This window comes from Ostrea edulis, chromosome 7 (assembly GCF_947568905.1).
Source record: "Ostrea edulis chromosome 7, xbOstEdul1.1, whole genome shotgun sequence".
Lineage (NCBI taxonomy): Eukaryota > Metazoa > Mollusca > Bivalvia > Ostreida > Ostreidae > Ostrea > Ostrea edulis.
Genome location: NC_079170.1, coordinates 80032415 through 80047289, shown reverse-complemented (window position 1 = coordinate 80047289; position 14875 = coordinate 80032415). Strand labels below are relative to the sequence as shown.

At 36.5% G+C, this 14875-nt stretch overlaps 2 protein-coding genes across 2 annotated transcripts in view; both read right to left on the bottom strand.

The window, feature by feature from the left end:
- Positions 1-14875, bottom strand: part of LOC125654447 (N-acyl-phosphatidylethanolamine-hydrolyzing phospholipase D-like) — a 142777-nt gene that overhangs the window by 37975 nt on the left and 89927 nt on the right. The window lies entirely within an intron of this gene.
- LOC125656069 (long-chain-fatty-acid--CoA ligase-like) lies at positions 1596-3529 on the bottom strand. The gene has a single exon (XM_048886648.2). It carries the CDS (start codon positions 3517-3519, stop codon positions 1843-1845), a length of 1677 nt encoding a protein of 558 aa, XP_048742605.1. The 5' UTR covers positions 3520-3529; the 3' UTR covers positions 1596-1842.

Here is a 14875-nt window from a genome sequence, read left to right as displayed (position 1 = left end):
TTTTATGAGATATATTATCAATTGTAAATTATATGAGACATCTTATGAAATGTATTATATATATCTTATTCAAAATAGAAGATATCTCATATATTATATAAGATACATTTACAAAGGAGTAAATATGAATATGGCGTGACATACATACTGAGAAGTATGTGTGCGCAAACACGCATACAAATGCACATACGCACACAGAGTGAAATACAAAGCAAGTACTGTCCTTTGTCATGGTTTGATAAGAAAATGAAATCTTCAGATTCGACATAAACAACACTACGTGCACAGTTTTTATTGTAGTGAACATAATATTCATGAACAGCACTTTACCAAATACTATGCTAACTTAATATAAAAAGAAATCCATCAGTACTATCAGGATGAACAAAATGAAAATAAGAAATTTAAACCAACTACTGTACAAGCGATAAGCATGGAGTAAAATGTACGAAATAGCTACAAAATTGGTACTTTTACAAAGTACGCATCAAATCGAACAGGTGGAGTAAGCAAATCTATAAATTTGCAACTTCATAGGTATGAAGCACTTTTCATACATGAAATTGGCTCTCTAAAAAAAGAGCCATTCTTTTTTAAGGTATTAAGCAGAAACACAGTTGTCTTTCTCTATGTTATTGAATTTGGCGTGGGAGAGAGAGAGAGAGAGTGTGTGTGTGTGTGTGTGTGTGTGTGTGTGTGTGTGTGTGTGTGTGTGTGTGTGTGTGTGTGTGTGTGTGTGTGTGTGTGTGTGTTTGCGTGAATGTGTGTGAGAGAGAGATAAAGTTTCCATGGGATGATTATAGGGGCAGCGCGGGGATAGCTCTGAGTTGTTGAAGAGTAGGCATCTGTGGAGGAATACTACAGTTTTGTGGGTATATCTATGTCATGTTTCGTGCACTCTCTCCTCTTATAGGCCTACCCTTTTACGTCACATTTATGCAATGCAAGATTAGGTCTATTATCTGCACACTTGAAACATGTCGAAGGTTTGAAGAGCTGTTTTGAATCGGAATAAGATGTGCTGTGATTTTTCTAGGGAGCATTTATATTAGAAAGCGCCATATCCCCCTTATAACTATTACCAGCCAATTCAAAAGACTCGTTAAGATCAAACCGGAAGAGTTTGGAGAAGGATTTGGAGAAGAAGGTGCAGGAGGATTAGAAGGGAAAAAGAGAAGGAAGGGGAATAAGTGCTGGAGGAGAAGAAGGAGGAGGAGAAAAGCAAAGTTAGGGTCTTGGAGTTGGGGCTTGGGGGGCGACCATCCGTGCTCGGATATGGCCTAAAATTGGCAATCAATCGTGTCCACCCTCACGGCACGTTCGATCGCCTAGCGACGATACGTGCGACACGAATGGTCGTCGGCAACCAAACGTGCCAAAACGACCAAACGTGCCGTAACAATGCTCCCTGTATTTTAAATGAGTGATTTCAGGTTGTCATTTTTATTCATATTTATGTCACCAGCACAGACATTTCCAGCTGTACAAAAATACAAAGTAATTTTGTTAACTAGGCAACATAAGGTGTGTTCGCAAATCGAAAGCAGATCCTGACACAAATCAAGTCAAAAAGTTTATTTCTCCACATATGGTAATCTACAATTCGTATACATTTTATATAACACAACTGCAATAAAACAATTAGTTTTAACTTTAAATCAATTGAATAAATATGCATTTGAATTATTCAATTTGGAGTAAACATACATGTTAATTTATGACATATGTCATAGAAAAAAGACGTTTTTAGAAGAAGAAAAACCGAAGAACTTTTAATCACATTTCCGCTACTTGCTAAAAATACAAGATTCAACTTTAGTTTGTGGTATTTGATATCAAGAGTTATCCTTCCATCTCGTCAGTTAATTCCAGCTGTTGAATGGCATCGATTCTCAACTGCTTTTTGTTGATTTTTCCATTACCAAGCATCGGCAGACTATGAAATCGGAGAAAATATTTTGGCATTTCTCCAAGACCATCGATGGCGTCGTACCCAATTAACTTCTCCATGCAAAACTGCTCTACATCGGTTGGGGAAATGTTATGCTGCGGGTCTGTGACATAACAAACGCAGATTTCCTCGTATAAACGCTTGTCAGGTACACCAACCACAATCACAATTTTGATGCCATTTTTTGTTAGAACGACTTCTTCGATACTACTTGGCAGAATTTTCCTTGTACCTCGAGAAATACATTCCTTCTTCCGACCCATGATTATAATATGATCGTCTTCATTTATGTGCGCAATGTCGCCAGAACGAAACCACTTTCCAGGCAAAAGAACTGCATCAGTTAACTCTGTGTTCTTGTAATATTTCTCGAAACAACATATGCCTCGTATACAAAGCTCCCCATTCTCCCCTTTTCTCAAAACATTTCCATCTTCTTCAATGATTTTGACTTCAAATCCTGGAAGTGGTGTTCCTACGTCACCAGCTTTCATTTCACAAGCAGTATTAACAGGTGAAAGTACAGAATTCCAATATGCCTCGGTTGACCCGTATCCATATTTCAAAGTTCTGGTAAATATGCCAGCGACCTTCGTGTGGAGATTGTTAATCGGCTGTCCAGTTGTGATGACCACGTTAAGTTTGAACGGATCTTTGTAATTTTCTTCGTGAGCTACCAGATCTAAAAGAAAGTAGGGTAACAATAATGCCGATGTGCACTGTTCTTCTTTGATTATTTCCCATATCTTCATTGTGTTACGTCCTTCTGTTGCGACTGATGAATCGCAGAATACTCTAGGTTCCCCTTGGTACACTGTGAAAATGGGAGGTCCGGCTGCCCAAGCAAATGGTCGATCATTGTACGTTTTCCCAGAGAAGATCACACTATTGTTAGCTGCGTAAAAGTGTGTTTTAGGAATCATTTTAGGCTTTCCAGTGCTTCCAGACGTCGTGAAAATCACAATTTCATCTTCAGGGTAGAGGGTTGGAAATTGAACATCGCTTTCATTCAACTGCAATATTCCAGGAAGGTCATCATATGAAGTTAGATGCTCGCTTTTTCTGAGAAACACCAAAGCTAAATCATCCGAGTCTCCATCGGTGCTGTCTTCACTAGGATATTGTCGACGAATGAGAGCAATAACTTGTAAAATCATATCTAAATATATATCGCTTCTTCCTGGATCTATCAAAAAGGCCTTACAGTCAGCGAATGAAGTTATTTCGTAAACATCTCTGGCGTCGGTATTGCTGAAGGGCACATGAACAACAACACCCCCCGCCATGATTATTGCTAAATCTGCGATCACCCATTCTAGAGTATTCGGCCCAGAGAGTGCAATTTTATCTCCCTTCTTAATTCCTTTTCTGACGAGATAACCTGCTAACTTTGTTGCCTGCGTCTGAAGTTGACGGCAAGTCAAGCTTTCCCGGGTTCCGTCAATACCTCGATAAATGAGAATCTCTTTGTTTGGAAATGATGTTGTCATTTCGTTGAAGATTTGAATAACTGTTTTGTACTTATATGGAATAGTCCGTGGAGTACAGAGATAACTGAATTCCGACATGGTAAACAAGATTCTGAAATACAATGTAAATGGAATCACCAGGATATCTAAAATAGTATATCTATGTATTGGTACAAGTACATTGTATACATTGTGTATCATATTTCGTTTTTTTAAAAACAGGGTTATTTACAACAATTTATCTCTAAAACTATACAAATATTCTATAGGAGACCATGGAGGGAATACTGTCAATTTTACCCACAACCTTGATGATGTAATGAGTTTCACTGGAATACCCCCATCCAAAGAAATATCATTCCAGGTCATAGTCACGGAGGTAGATCGTTATCCCACAAATATCACGATTTATGTCTCTCTTGTAGGGAACCAGCCCACAAATGTCACGATTTATGTCTCGCTTATAGGGAACCACCCCACATATGTCACGATTTATGTCTCGCTTGTTGGGAACCACCCCACAAATGTCACGATTTATGGCAATTATGGGGATGTCACTTAAACGCCAATGATAATGAGCTTGGATTAATGTTATATGTACTAATTAGATGTATGTCATTTCATCACCAACTTTACTGGTCATATGCCTCACTCCCTTCTATTACAAGCATGAAAAGTCATGTGAATGTGTAGCAAAATTTACCTAACATATTAATAAAATTAACAAGTTTGCACATTTGAAAAACGATGTTCACCTTCTTCGCATGAAAGTGAACTCCAATTTACAAAACAAATGATGAATAATTGATAATGTAATTGTATATATGAAGAATAGCACCCTATCCTTGCAACAAAGGGAATAGCTTGGCTAATGGAACAGAGCTCTCACCATGCACATTTAATGTTTTTAAAAAAGTCAAAATAGAGAAATATATCTAAAAATGAAAATATGTTTTCCACACTAACTACATTTTAAAGTAAGCAATTAAATCACCTTGTATTTGCTATAAGACAAAATGATGTTTGTTTATTTTTCTTTTGTTATGCTTTGGTTTTTGTCCTTGTATATATCATGATCTCTACATAATTTGCAAGGTAATGTCTCCTAAAGAAAACTACTAAATTGCAAAACAACATTTTGTAATCGATGGCAATAAAACCCTTTTCAAGGTGATATGAATTCATCAATGCATTGTTTTTCATCTCGTCCCCCATATTTCTGTAAGATTTAGAGCGATTAAAATAATGTGGTAAGACATATACAACTGAACTTTGCTATGAATTGAACGATTAAAAAGGGAGCTTGGGTCTAAAAAGAATAACTCTAAATTGACACTTTGGATCACCTGTTCTTGGACAATGCAAGAGCTATCTGATATGGATTTTATATTAGGCTTCGTGATTGGGAAATCGTGCGCTAGAGTTCAGCTCGTGCCATGACCGCATCAAACTACGTAAGTAGTCAGATTGTCATCGACAATCGCTCCGCATATGAAAGTGGGTTTCATGTCTTTCGGTTATGGCTTAAAAAGTGGAGGCCCCGTGTCTCGAAACGAGATGACGCTGAAGACTAAATTTGTAGTAATTCACTTGTAACATCTTAACATGAGTGAAAACAAAATATTTCAGGGACGAAACACAAACCAAGAAAACAGGAATGGATTGAATACTCTCAATTCTACCCACATCCTTGATGACGTCATGAGTTTCCCTGCGATGACCTCATCCAAAGATGTTTCATTCCGGGTCATAGTCAGGACGTAATGCATTTCCTGACGTTATGTGGAACCATCCCACAAAGGTCCCTATTTGTGCCTCGGTCGTAGGCAGAAACCCCACAAAATCACGATGTATGTCACAGTCATGGAGATGTTACCGTTACAAATGATATGGGCTTGGATCAACGGTACATGCACTTATTAAATACATGTAGTTTCACCGCCAAACTCCCTGGTCATTTCCTCCCATCCTTATTTATCATAAGCATGGGCAGTCACGTGAATGTGTGTAAAAAAAAATTACACACATTTGCTAATTATTGAAATTAACAATTTTGCACAATTGAAAAATGATGTTCATATACTCATATGAAAAATAACTCCTTGGTAGAATACCTACGATGATATCTTATTTTATACCCGAAGCATGACAACTTTTCCTTGCAACAAGAGGAAATGATTGGCGAGTACAATTCAGCTCTCATTATACACAACGAGCTTTTTTAAGAGTCGAAATATAGAATTATTTATTCAAAAAGATAACCACATCAACTGTGTTTGGACTCTTTTATACGACAAAATAACGAAGCATTCTCAGATTGGATTATTAAATGAGCTTTTTGTATTTATTATGATAGCTAGTTAGTTTGCAATGTGATGTCGCCTAAAGAAAACTATCATATTAACATTTAAATATCAATAATGATAAAACAATCAATCTACTTAAGCTAATATGTATTCTTGAATATACTATTTTTCATCCCATCCACTATATTTCCTTAAGGTGTTGCGCGATTCAAGTGGCATGGTAAGATGCAGAATGAAAGTTGAAGATACCGAACAGTATTCAATCTCTTAATTTCTATTAGCAATACAAAATAGAGAGTTGGGCAAACACAGATCCCTGGATATACCAGAGGTAGGATAAGGTGTATAGGACGAGTAAGCATCCCCTGTAGACCGGCCACACCTGCCGTCAGCCCTACTGAACTTCACTTTGACTTTGACGATTCAAAAAGGAACATGGATCTAAAGATAAAATAACCCTCAATTGACATTCTCTTTTACCTGTACTCGGACAATGTAAAAACTTATATGCAGATATATACTAGCGGAAAAAAGAAACTGTGAATTAGAAAATTTAGTATATTTTTTCTATATTTATTGTTTATATTTATAAAATCTAAACAATCGATAAATGTGATGTTTCTGAACAATATCGGATAGTACCGGACTCAGATGCACGGACTTTGTCATCGTTAGTGAACACATGTTGTTTATTGAAGTGTTTGTACGCATGAGTTTTACTGTCCAATAATGTTTGGATTATGAAGTGTAAAAGGTTTGTTTGGACACTGTTCGTTAAGGAAAGCACTTTAGTTTTGACGAAATTTATCCTTCTGTCATACCACGACTCAGCGAAAATCCACGTAATTGTGCTGTTGGGATGCTTCAAGCTAGAATGGCACAAAATATCGTAGCAAGACACTTTGGAGTTCATCAGAACACCACCCAGTCATGATGGAGACGTTTCCAACAATCTGGTAACACTCGGGATCGACCACGTTCTGGGCGTCCTCGTGTGACGTCGAATCGACAGGACAACCACATTAGATTTCTGCACCTGAGAAATCGTTTCCAGACAGCAAATTTGACTGCTCGTAGCATTCCTGGACTTCGATCAATCAGTACAAGAACTGTGCATAATCGTCTACGCGAGCACAACATCAGATCAAGATGTCTAGTGGTGCGCCCAATATTGCTTCAACGTCATCGTATCGCTAGACAAGCGTGGTGCAGACGACATCTGCGATTCAGGATACATGACTGGGCTAATATTCTGTTCACTGATGAATCCAGATTTAATTTGGATAGCAGTGACGGTCGTTGTAGAGTGTATCGTCGCGTTGGGGAGCGGTACCAGCACGCTTGTCTTGTGCAACGTCGACAATTCGGTGGAGGTAGCCTTATGGTCTGGGATGGTATAACAGCACGTGGAAGGACCCCTCTTTAAATTGACAAAGGAAATCTTACCGGCGTACGCTATCGAGACGAAATTATTCAGCGCCATGCGATACCCTTCATACAGAGACAGCAAAATCACATTCTTCTTTAGCAAGACAACGCAAGGCCACATGTTGCACGTGTAGACAGGGACTTTTTTGTTCAACAGAATGTCGATGTCTTGCCTTGGTTAGCTGTTTTCCCCCGATTTATTGTCGATCGAGCACGTCTAGGATGTAATGGAACGACGTCTACGCCGTTTACCAAATCAGTCAGTGACATTGGCTGATTTAGGCCAGGCTTTAACCAACATCTGGAACAACATCCCTCAAGCATTTCTGAACACTTTAGTGGCATCAATGAGGCGCCGTTGTCAAGCATGTGTGAATGCAAATTTTGGTCACATGCATTATCAACTTTGTTAATTCAAGTTCGAATACTAGTGTCTTTCGAGTGTGCTGAAATTGACGTTATTCGACGTTAACATTAATGGATTATGAAATGTTGTAACGAATGCAATTGTTAACAGTATTACAAAAAATAAAATTTGTTCAATGTTATTTTTTGATATTTTTTCATATATTAAATAATGCAAATTTTCTTTTTTGCGCTAGTATATATTATCCTTCGTAACTGGGAAATCGTGAGTTCGGGTCCGGCTCGTACCATGGCCGCGTCAGGTAGTAATTGCTACGCCGCAAAACACTGTACATTTAAAAGTGGGTCGCTAGTTATTTAGATACATTAAAACGAAGTGTTCCATATCAAGGAGGGATTGATTGATTGACCAAATATTGTTTGTCTTACTCGCTAATTTTTCACTCATATGGAGAAGTCACCATTGCTGTGAAGGGCTGCACAATTTAAGCCTATGATCGGCGCTTACGGCCTTTGATCAGGGAGGGATCTTTCTCGTTCACACCTGCTGTGACACGGGGCCTCGGTTTTTACGGTATCATCCGAAGAACCTCCCAAATTGGTCACCTCTTACGTCAAGCAAGGGGGTACTGAGGACTTATTCTAACTCGGATCCCCACGGATATCGAGGAGGGATATTAAACAATAAGAACACTGATTTATATGGCACTGGATGCCAAACATAGGTCCAGATTTGTGGTATTTCACTTGTAACTGGTGACATCCCACCAAAATTAAAAACAATTCTTAAAGAGAAGAAAAGCAAAGGAGAAATAAATTTACCTCTTTTTAATAATTTTGCAATAGAAAAAGCAATTTGCAAATATATAACCATGTGTAAGGCGTATCCTTATCTAAAATGTATCATTCTTAAATCATACTTGAAGATGTGGTACTATTCTATTTGATATTTAGTTTATCAAGGTTTGTTTTCATCGAAAATATGTTTGCCTTTCTCTTAACTTTTTATTTGTCAAGGATTTAACTTGTTCGTATGAATATTTGAAACACAAAACAAAATAGGTTATGGATGGAAAGCGTAGGATATGTTCTTTATCCAATATTCCAGACTTTCAAATTTCAAATTTCAACTTTCAAATTTACCTTATTTAGTGGCAACAAAATGCTACTTTAGGAGAAAGTGATCTGCAGAAAAATCAGAAACATTGCCAGATTAAAATTTTCGATATTTAAGGCGACATAACGTTTGAATGGATGATAGGGATTTCATATTTCACATGAGTATTTGTTTTGACAAAACCTGACCTTTGATAACTACATGTATTACCTTATGACCTTGACCTTGAGTTTTATCCTACTTTTGTAAAACTTCAACCTTGTCCATAACTTTTGAACGGTTAGCTCTGGGGCTTTGATATTTCACATGTGAATTTCCCGTGGCGAGAAATTCCTTTGGGTACCACAATTACTATGTTGCCATACGTGTGAATCAATCTCTCAGTCTTTCACAAACACTTCATCTTCTTAAAAGCAGATGTTAAAAATGACTCAAGTTATTTGTTACAATTCCAGTGCAAGGTAATGTTAATGCAAATAAGAGAAAAGGAGGATATGCACACAGGTGTCCGTATACATATTTATAGAAACCAGTTCAAAGGCTTATATAATGCTTCAGTGGTAATTTGACTGTTAACAGTAGACTCCATATTAGAAGGAAAATGTAACCTTGTGATTTTCAACCAAGTTTCCAATCAAAAAAGTGCCATTTATTTATGATTTTATGCATATCTTAACACATATCATTGTTCTTAAAAGAAAGAAAAAATGATTTTTAATTATTAACGTTTTCAGATTGAGCACTGATATTGATTTACAAAAATTAAAAACCCAAAACAAAAAACATGGTGGGTGTGATCAGTCGGCATGGGATGCTTACTCTTCCTAGGCACCTGATCCCACCTCTGGTCTATCCATGGTTCGTGTTTGTCTAACTTTTTATTCCTTATAGGAGTTAAGATATTGATCACTGTTCATTATCTTAACATTTTCATATAGAGCATTTAACTTTGACACAAAACGTTCTCGTATATCTAGGAATTCACACCAGCCACATAGCACATTAGACCTCATATGTCCATGGAAATATTACTCAACAAAAAAACTTTAGTAAGGATTACAACTCATCCTCGTAATGACTGACTTCCTTTCAAAAACTCAAATCAAGAAATAAATATTCACAAAACATTGAACTTCATTTTCCATTTACACTTAATTGCCTATCTGTATAGATCGGTAAGTTAACATGCCCGATTGCTGTTCTAGATATCGTATATTTTGATATGACAAGGTGTTTTATTTTTCTTCAAATTACATTGTACTAAACTTACATTTTATGAATTATTTATTTTATAAATCACTTTGTTAAACACCGCTCTGATTCCGCGCAAAAGTATTCAGAAGTTGAAATAAAAAAAAATATGCTAGAGTTCCTCATTGACAATATTTTCGTGGTTTTTGGTGATCAGGTCTTCCAACAGCCTGTTGGAATTCACATGGGAACGAATTGTGCTCCTTTGTTAGCTAACCTGTTTATATTTTCATGTGAGGTAGAATTTGTGCAGAAATTTCTATATGAGAAGAAATAATTTCTTGCTGTGGCCTCCAATTCGACATTTAGATATATCGACGACGTTTTATCTATTAACAATAATAAATTTCATTCATATGTCGAATCGATATATCCCTACGAGCTCGAAATCAAAGACACCACAGCGTTCTCTATTTCTGCTTCATACTTAGATATTTTATTGAAGGTAGATATTAATGGCAAACTAACAACTCATCTTTATGACAAACGGGATGATTTCGGATTCTCCATCGTTAACTTCCCATATTCATACAGCAATATTACATTATCACCTGTATATAGTGTTTGCATCTCTCAACTGATTCGATACGGAAGAGCTTGTTCTGCGGATGGTCAGTCTTAAATCGAGGTAAGCTACTGACAAAAAATTCGATGGTACAGCGGTTTCAACAGTCTTGTTTAATGTCAGCATTTCGCAAATTCTATGATCGTTAACACGATCTAGTTTGCCAATGCAACCTATCATTGGGTCAAATGCTGTCTGACGTGTTTCATATAGATTGTTAGACCGTTCTTGGCACACTGATTTTGACTATGGATAGCTCCGTTTACCTGATTAAGATATAGGGCTCAAGGTGGGTGTGACTGGTCAACAGGGGATGCTTACTAGTCCTAGACAGCAGAGCCCACCTATGGTGTGTCCAGGGTTCCGTGTGTGCCAAATTATTTGTTTTGTATTGCTTATAGACGTCTTAAAATTGATCACTGTTCGTTATATTCACCTTTCATCCACTAAATACGGCAAATTTGAAAGTCTCCGATATTAGATATAGAACATATACATGTACTAAACTTTCCATATATAACATTTTTTCTGGTATGCCATCCATCCATATACACGAACAAGTTAAATCCTCGACGAATACAAAATAGAGAAGGGTAAATACGGTTCCCTGGATATACCAAAGGTGGGATCAGGTGTCTAGGAAGAGTAACATCACCTGTTCACATTCAATCTTGATGAGGCAAACGAAGTCATCCGAAATCAAAATAAGTATATAAAGAAGGGTCTAACAATCGGACATCATACATTGAAACAGGTCAGACAATGCACTTAAGCAGCTGTAACGTAGATTAAGTCACATGCTTTTATTTTTCTTCAATGAAGGGAAAGATTAAAATATACTTTCCAACCTTGTAAAGCACTACAAGCCTGTCACTCCTAGATGTGTACTAGCTATGACTGTGACAGTTGTTGGGTAGCTCCATGTGGTGTCAGTAACTATTGATCACCCCACTGGCTGTGAATTGGATCAAGACATCTTCGGATAGGGTCAACACAGGAAAATCTCATAATGTCGCTAAAGGTGTGACCACGATTCTTGAAATTCCGCCCTTTTCTACTTTACGCAGAACAACTTTTCAAATAGCATTAATCAGTTATTGAATGTCAAAGGAACGAGCGCTGAACATGGGCCATATAAACTATAGTAGTTTGTGATGAAAATAATTGATAAAGAATTTATTCCCTTACCTGTATCCTATTCTGTGTTAAAATCCTCTGAATCATGTAAATTTAGATCATGAACAGCTAAATTTAACTTCGCACCAAAAGGCCAAAACAATTGTATTTTCTGTTTTGCAAACTGTTGTGTATGAAATGTAAAACTTATACGGTACCAATTTTGATGCACCAGATGCTTATTTCGACAAATAATGTCTCTTCAGTGATGCTCAACCAAAATATTTGAAATCCGAAATAACAATGAAGTTTTAGAGCTATTACAGGGACAAACAGTGTGCCAAATAAAAAGGAGTCAAATTCGTCTAAGGATAAGAGCTATGCATGAGGGAGATAATCCTTAATTTGAAATGAATTTCTAAATTTATACCGAATATAAATGTATACCGAATAGGTATCTCTTTTCTCACCCACTTTTCACATTCTTCCTTGGGATGCTATATCAAATTCAAGCTTTATTCTATACAATCTGTCAATGAGTAAAGTGCTGTCTGACACATTTCATTCTAATTGAGGCTGTTCCTTACACAATGACTTTGATTATGGACTACTCCTTTAACCCAATCGCGATATAAGGTTCATGACGGGTCTGGCGGGTCGACAGGGTATGATTACTTCTCCTAAACACCAGATTCTACCTCTGGTATATCCAGTCGTTAGTGATTACCGAACTTTCTGTTTTGTATTCTTTATAGAACTTATGAGATTGATCACTGATTAAACGTATTTGAACTATACTGATATTTATTGATATATAGTCCAGAAAAATCAATAATTTTCTGCACAGTAATACCGGACCTAAATAGATGATTGATAACAATACCGGAGCTAGATAGATGATTGATAATAATATCGGAGCTAGATAGATGATTGATAATAATACCGGAGCTAGATAGATGATTGATAATAATACCGGAGCTAGATAGATGATTGATAATAATACCGGAGCTAGATAGTGGATATACCAGGGTTAGGATCAGTTGCCTAGGTGGAGTAAGCATCCCCCGTCGACCGGTTACACCCGCCATGAGCCCTATATCTTGATAAGGTAAACGGAGTTATCCGTAGTCAAAATAAGTCTAATTTTAATCGAGACTGTTGGAACCCCTGCATCATCACCGTGTTTGTCAGTAGCCTGCTTCGATTTAAAAACTTACCATAAGCAGAACAACTCCGTGCGTATTGAATCAGTTGAGATATATAAACACCATATGCAGGTGATTATGGGATATTGCTACATTAGATGATTTGTATATCATTCCTGAGAGGCGATGTCTTCAGCAAAATAAAGAAAGATAAGGGGTGAGAAACACACTTAATTAAGTTTTTGAGCATCTAAACGAAGCCTGTCGGTGTAACAAAAACCCCAGTGCTTTGAACTTTTACTGAATCGTTAAATGTAACGTTTGAGTTATTGATGTACATAATTTGGATGAGGTCAATACAGAACACAAGGAACAGGACACCGGTATGAATATCAAAATTGTTTTCATCAATTATTTTAATTCAAAACAAAAATAGTCGATATAGCCTGTGTTCAGAGCTCGGGTCTTTGACCGATTTCTGATTAAAATTCAATTTCAATTTCACTGACTCTGCTTATGTGCAATCATTATATTTCCTTAGAGATCAATTGTTAAAAATTTCGAAGGTACGCCTTACCTAAGAATTTAGAATTCGATTTAAATACACATTTGTTATATTACAAACAGACGAAATGTTTAGATTATTCTGGTGAGTCCATTTACTTTTTATTTTAGAATAATATTTGCCAAGTCAGAATTTAAGTTTTTATCTATCCAACGGACTATTTTGTAAAATTACATCAAAATATATTCAAAGTCTTCAACGAAACATCAACGCTATTTTCAAATAAAGCAATTCTCAACTACAGAGGTCACCAATACCGAGGACATCAGCATTTGTTTTTCAGTTCTTGATTGTTAAGAAATCTTATAGATCCTAGGACAGAAGCTGTAAATAAAGAAATAAAAACATGTCATATAAGAAATGTAAGGAATCGAGTTTGTATTGTCCAAATCGCAAATAAGTTAAAAACTACCTCAGCACTTTGTTTATGTGTGTTCTTTTCTCGACTTCGATGTGTTTTCAAGAATATTTCAAGATTTAGACAGTGATTTCTAGATAAAGCCGTGATCAAAGCTTTTAAATAATTCCATCGTATCACAATACATTTATTTTCCTCTTACCGCCCTCCAGTTTTATCTTCGATTTTCATGTAAACACGCTATCTAATTACTATTCAAACATAGTACTGGTGTATAACATTGATCCAAAATCAGATATTGGAAAGGGATGTAACACGGCGGGAAAATTACAATTTATCATATATGTATACACGTAGAACAACCAATATATCTTAATCAAGAAACGTTTGCTTCATTTTTAATCTGAACCCTATACATAACAGTTAATTTCAGAAACATTTTAAACCATAGTTTGTTTGAGAAATTAAAAGTAAATACGTTTAAATTTCAGTTTGATTAAATTCAGATCTTTGATCCGTTCCCTTATTGTTATGTTGCTTAATCAGATTGTTTAAATTCCAATCTCAAACCTCTTGAATGAAGTCTGATTAAAACAAGTCCCCCTTCTACCTTCGTCGCCAGGGTGCATGAGGGGCTGGTTTTAATCAGAGTGCATGAATGTACTATTTACAATTTAGGCCTAAATTGAAATCATTTATTCAATGTTGTATCTTTGCTGTGGTGTTTTTCCTTTGATGATCACTGTGTTTTTATTTTTGATACACCATGACTTGTTGTGCTCTAACAACCATACCCTATCAAGATAGAGCATGTCAGGGTGAATCGACAATCTCAATGACATTTGACCTTACATTGGAGGAGAAACAATATAAACAAACTAGTCCATTTAATTATCAATAAAACAAACTCAAATAAACGTGTTGGATATTCCGAATTGTCTTCTTGTTTTCTTACTTCAGCACAAATCGTTGCATCCAGTAATTCATCTCGGTCAAAAATGGGACATTGTCCCGTGAGACACGCCACTTGTTGAACGTTTCAATTGCCCATTTAGTATTTTTACGAGTGTTAAGATTTTTTGTGAGTCTATCAAACGCTGAATTTCATCATCGGACACCGGTTCAAATCTTTCATTTTTCATCTCGACCCCAGGACTGGAGAAATTTGGCGAACTCAAATCAGTCTTCATCATGTCCAAAATATCTTCTATATCGAAATCCATGAGGTTCATTTTTTA

Excerpts from the sequence above, each read along its gene's own strand:
- LOC125656069 (XM_048886648.2), bottom strand. The coding sequence starts at position 3,519 with ATGTCGGAATTCAGTTATCTCTGTACTCCACGGACTATTCCATATAAG.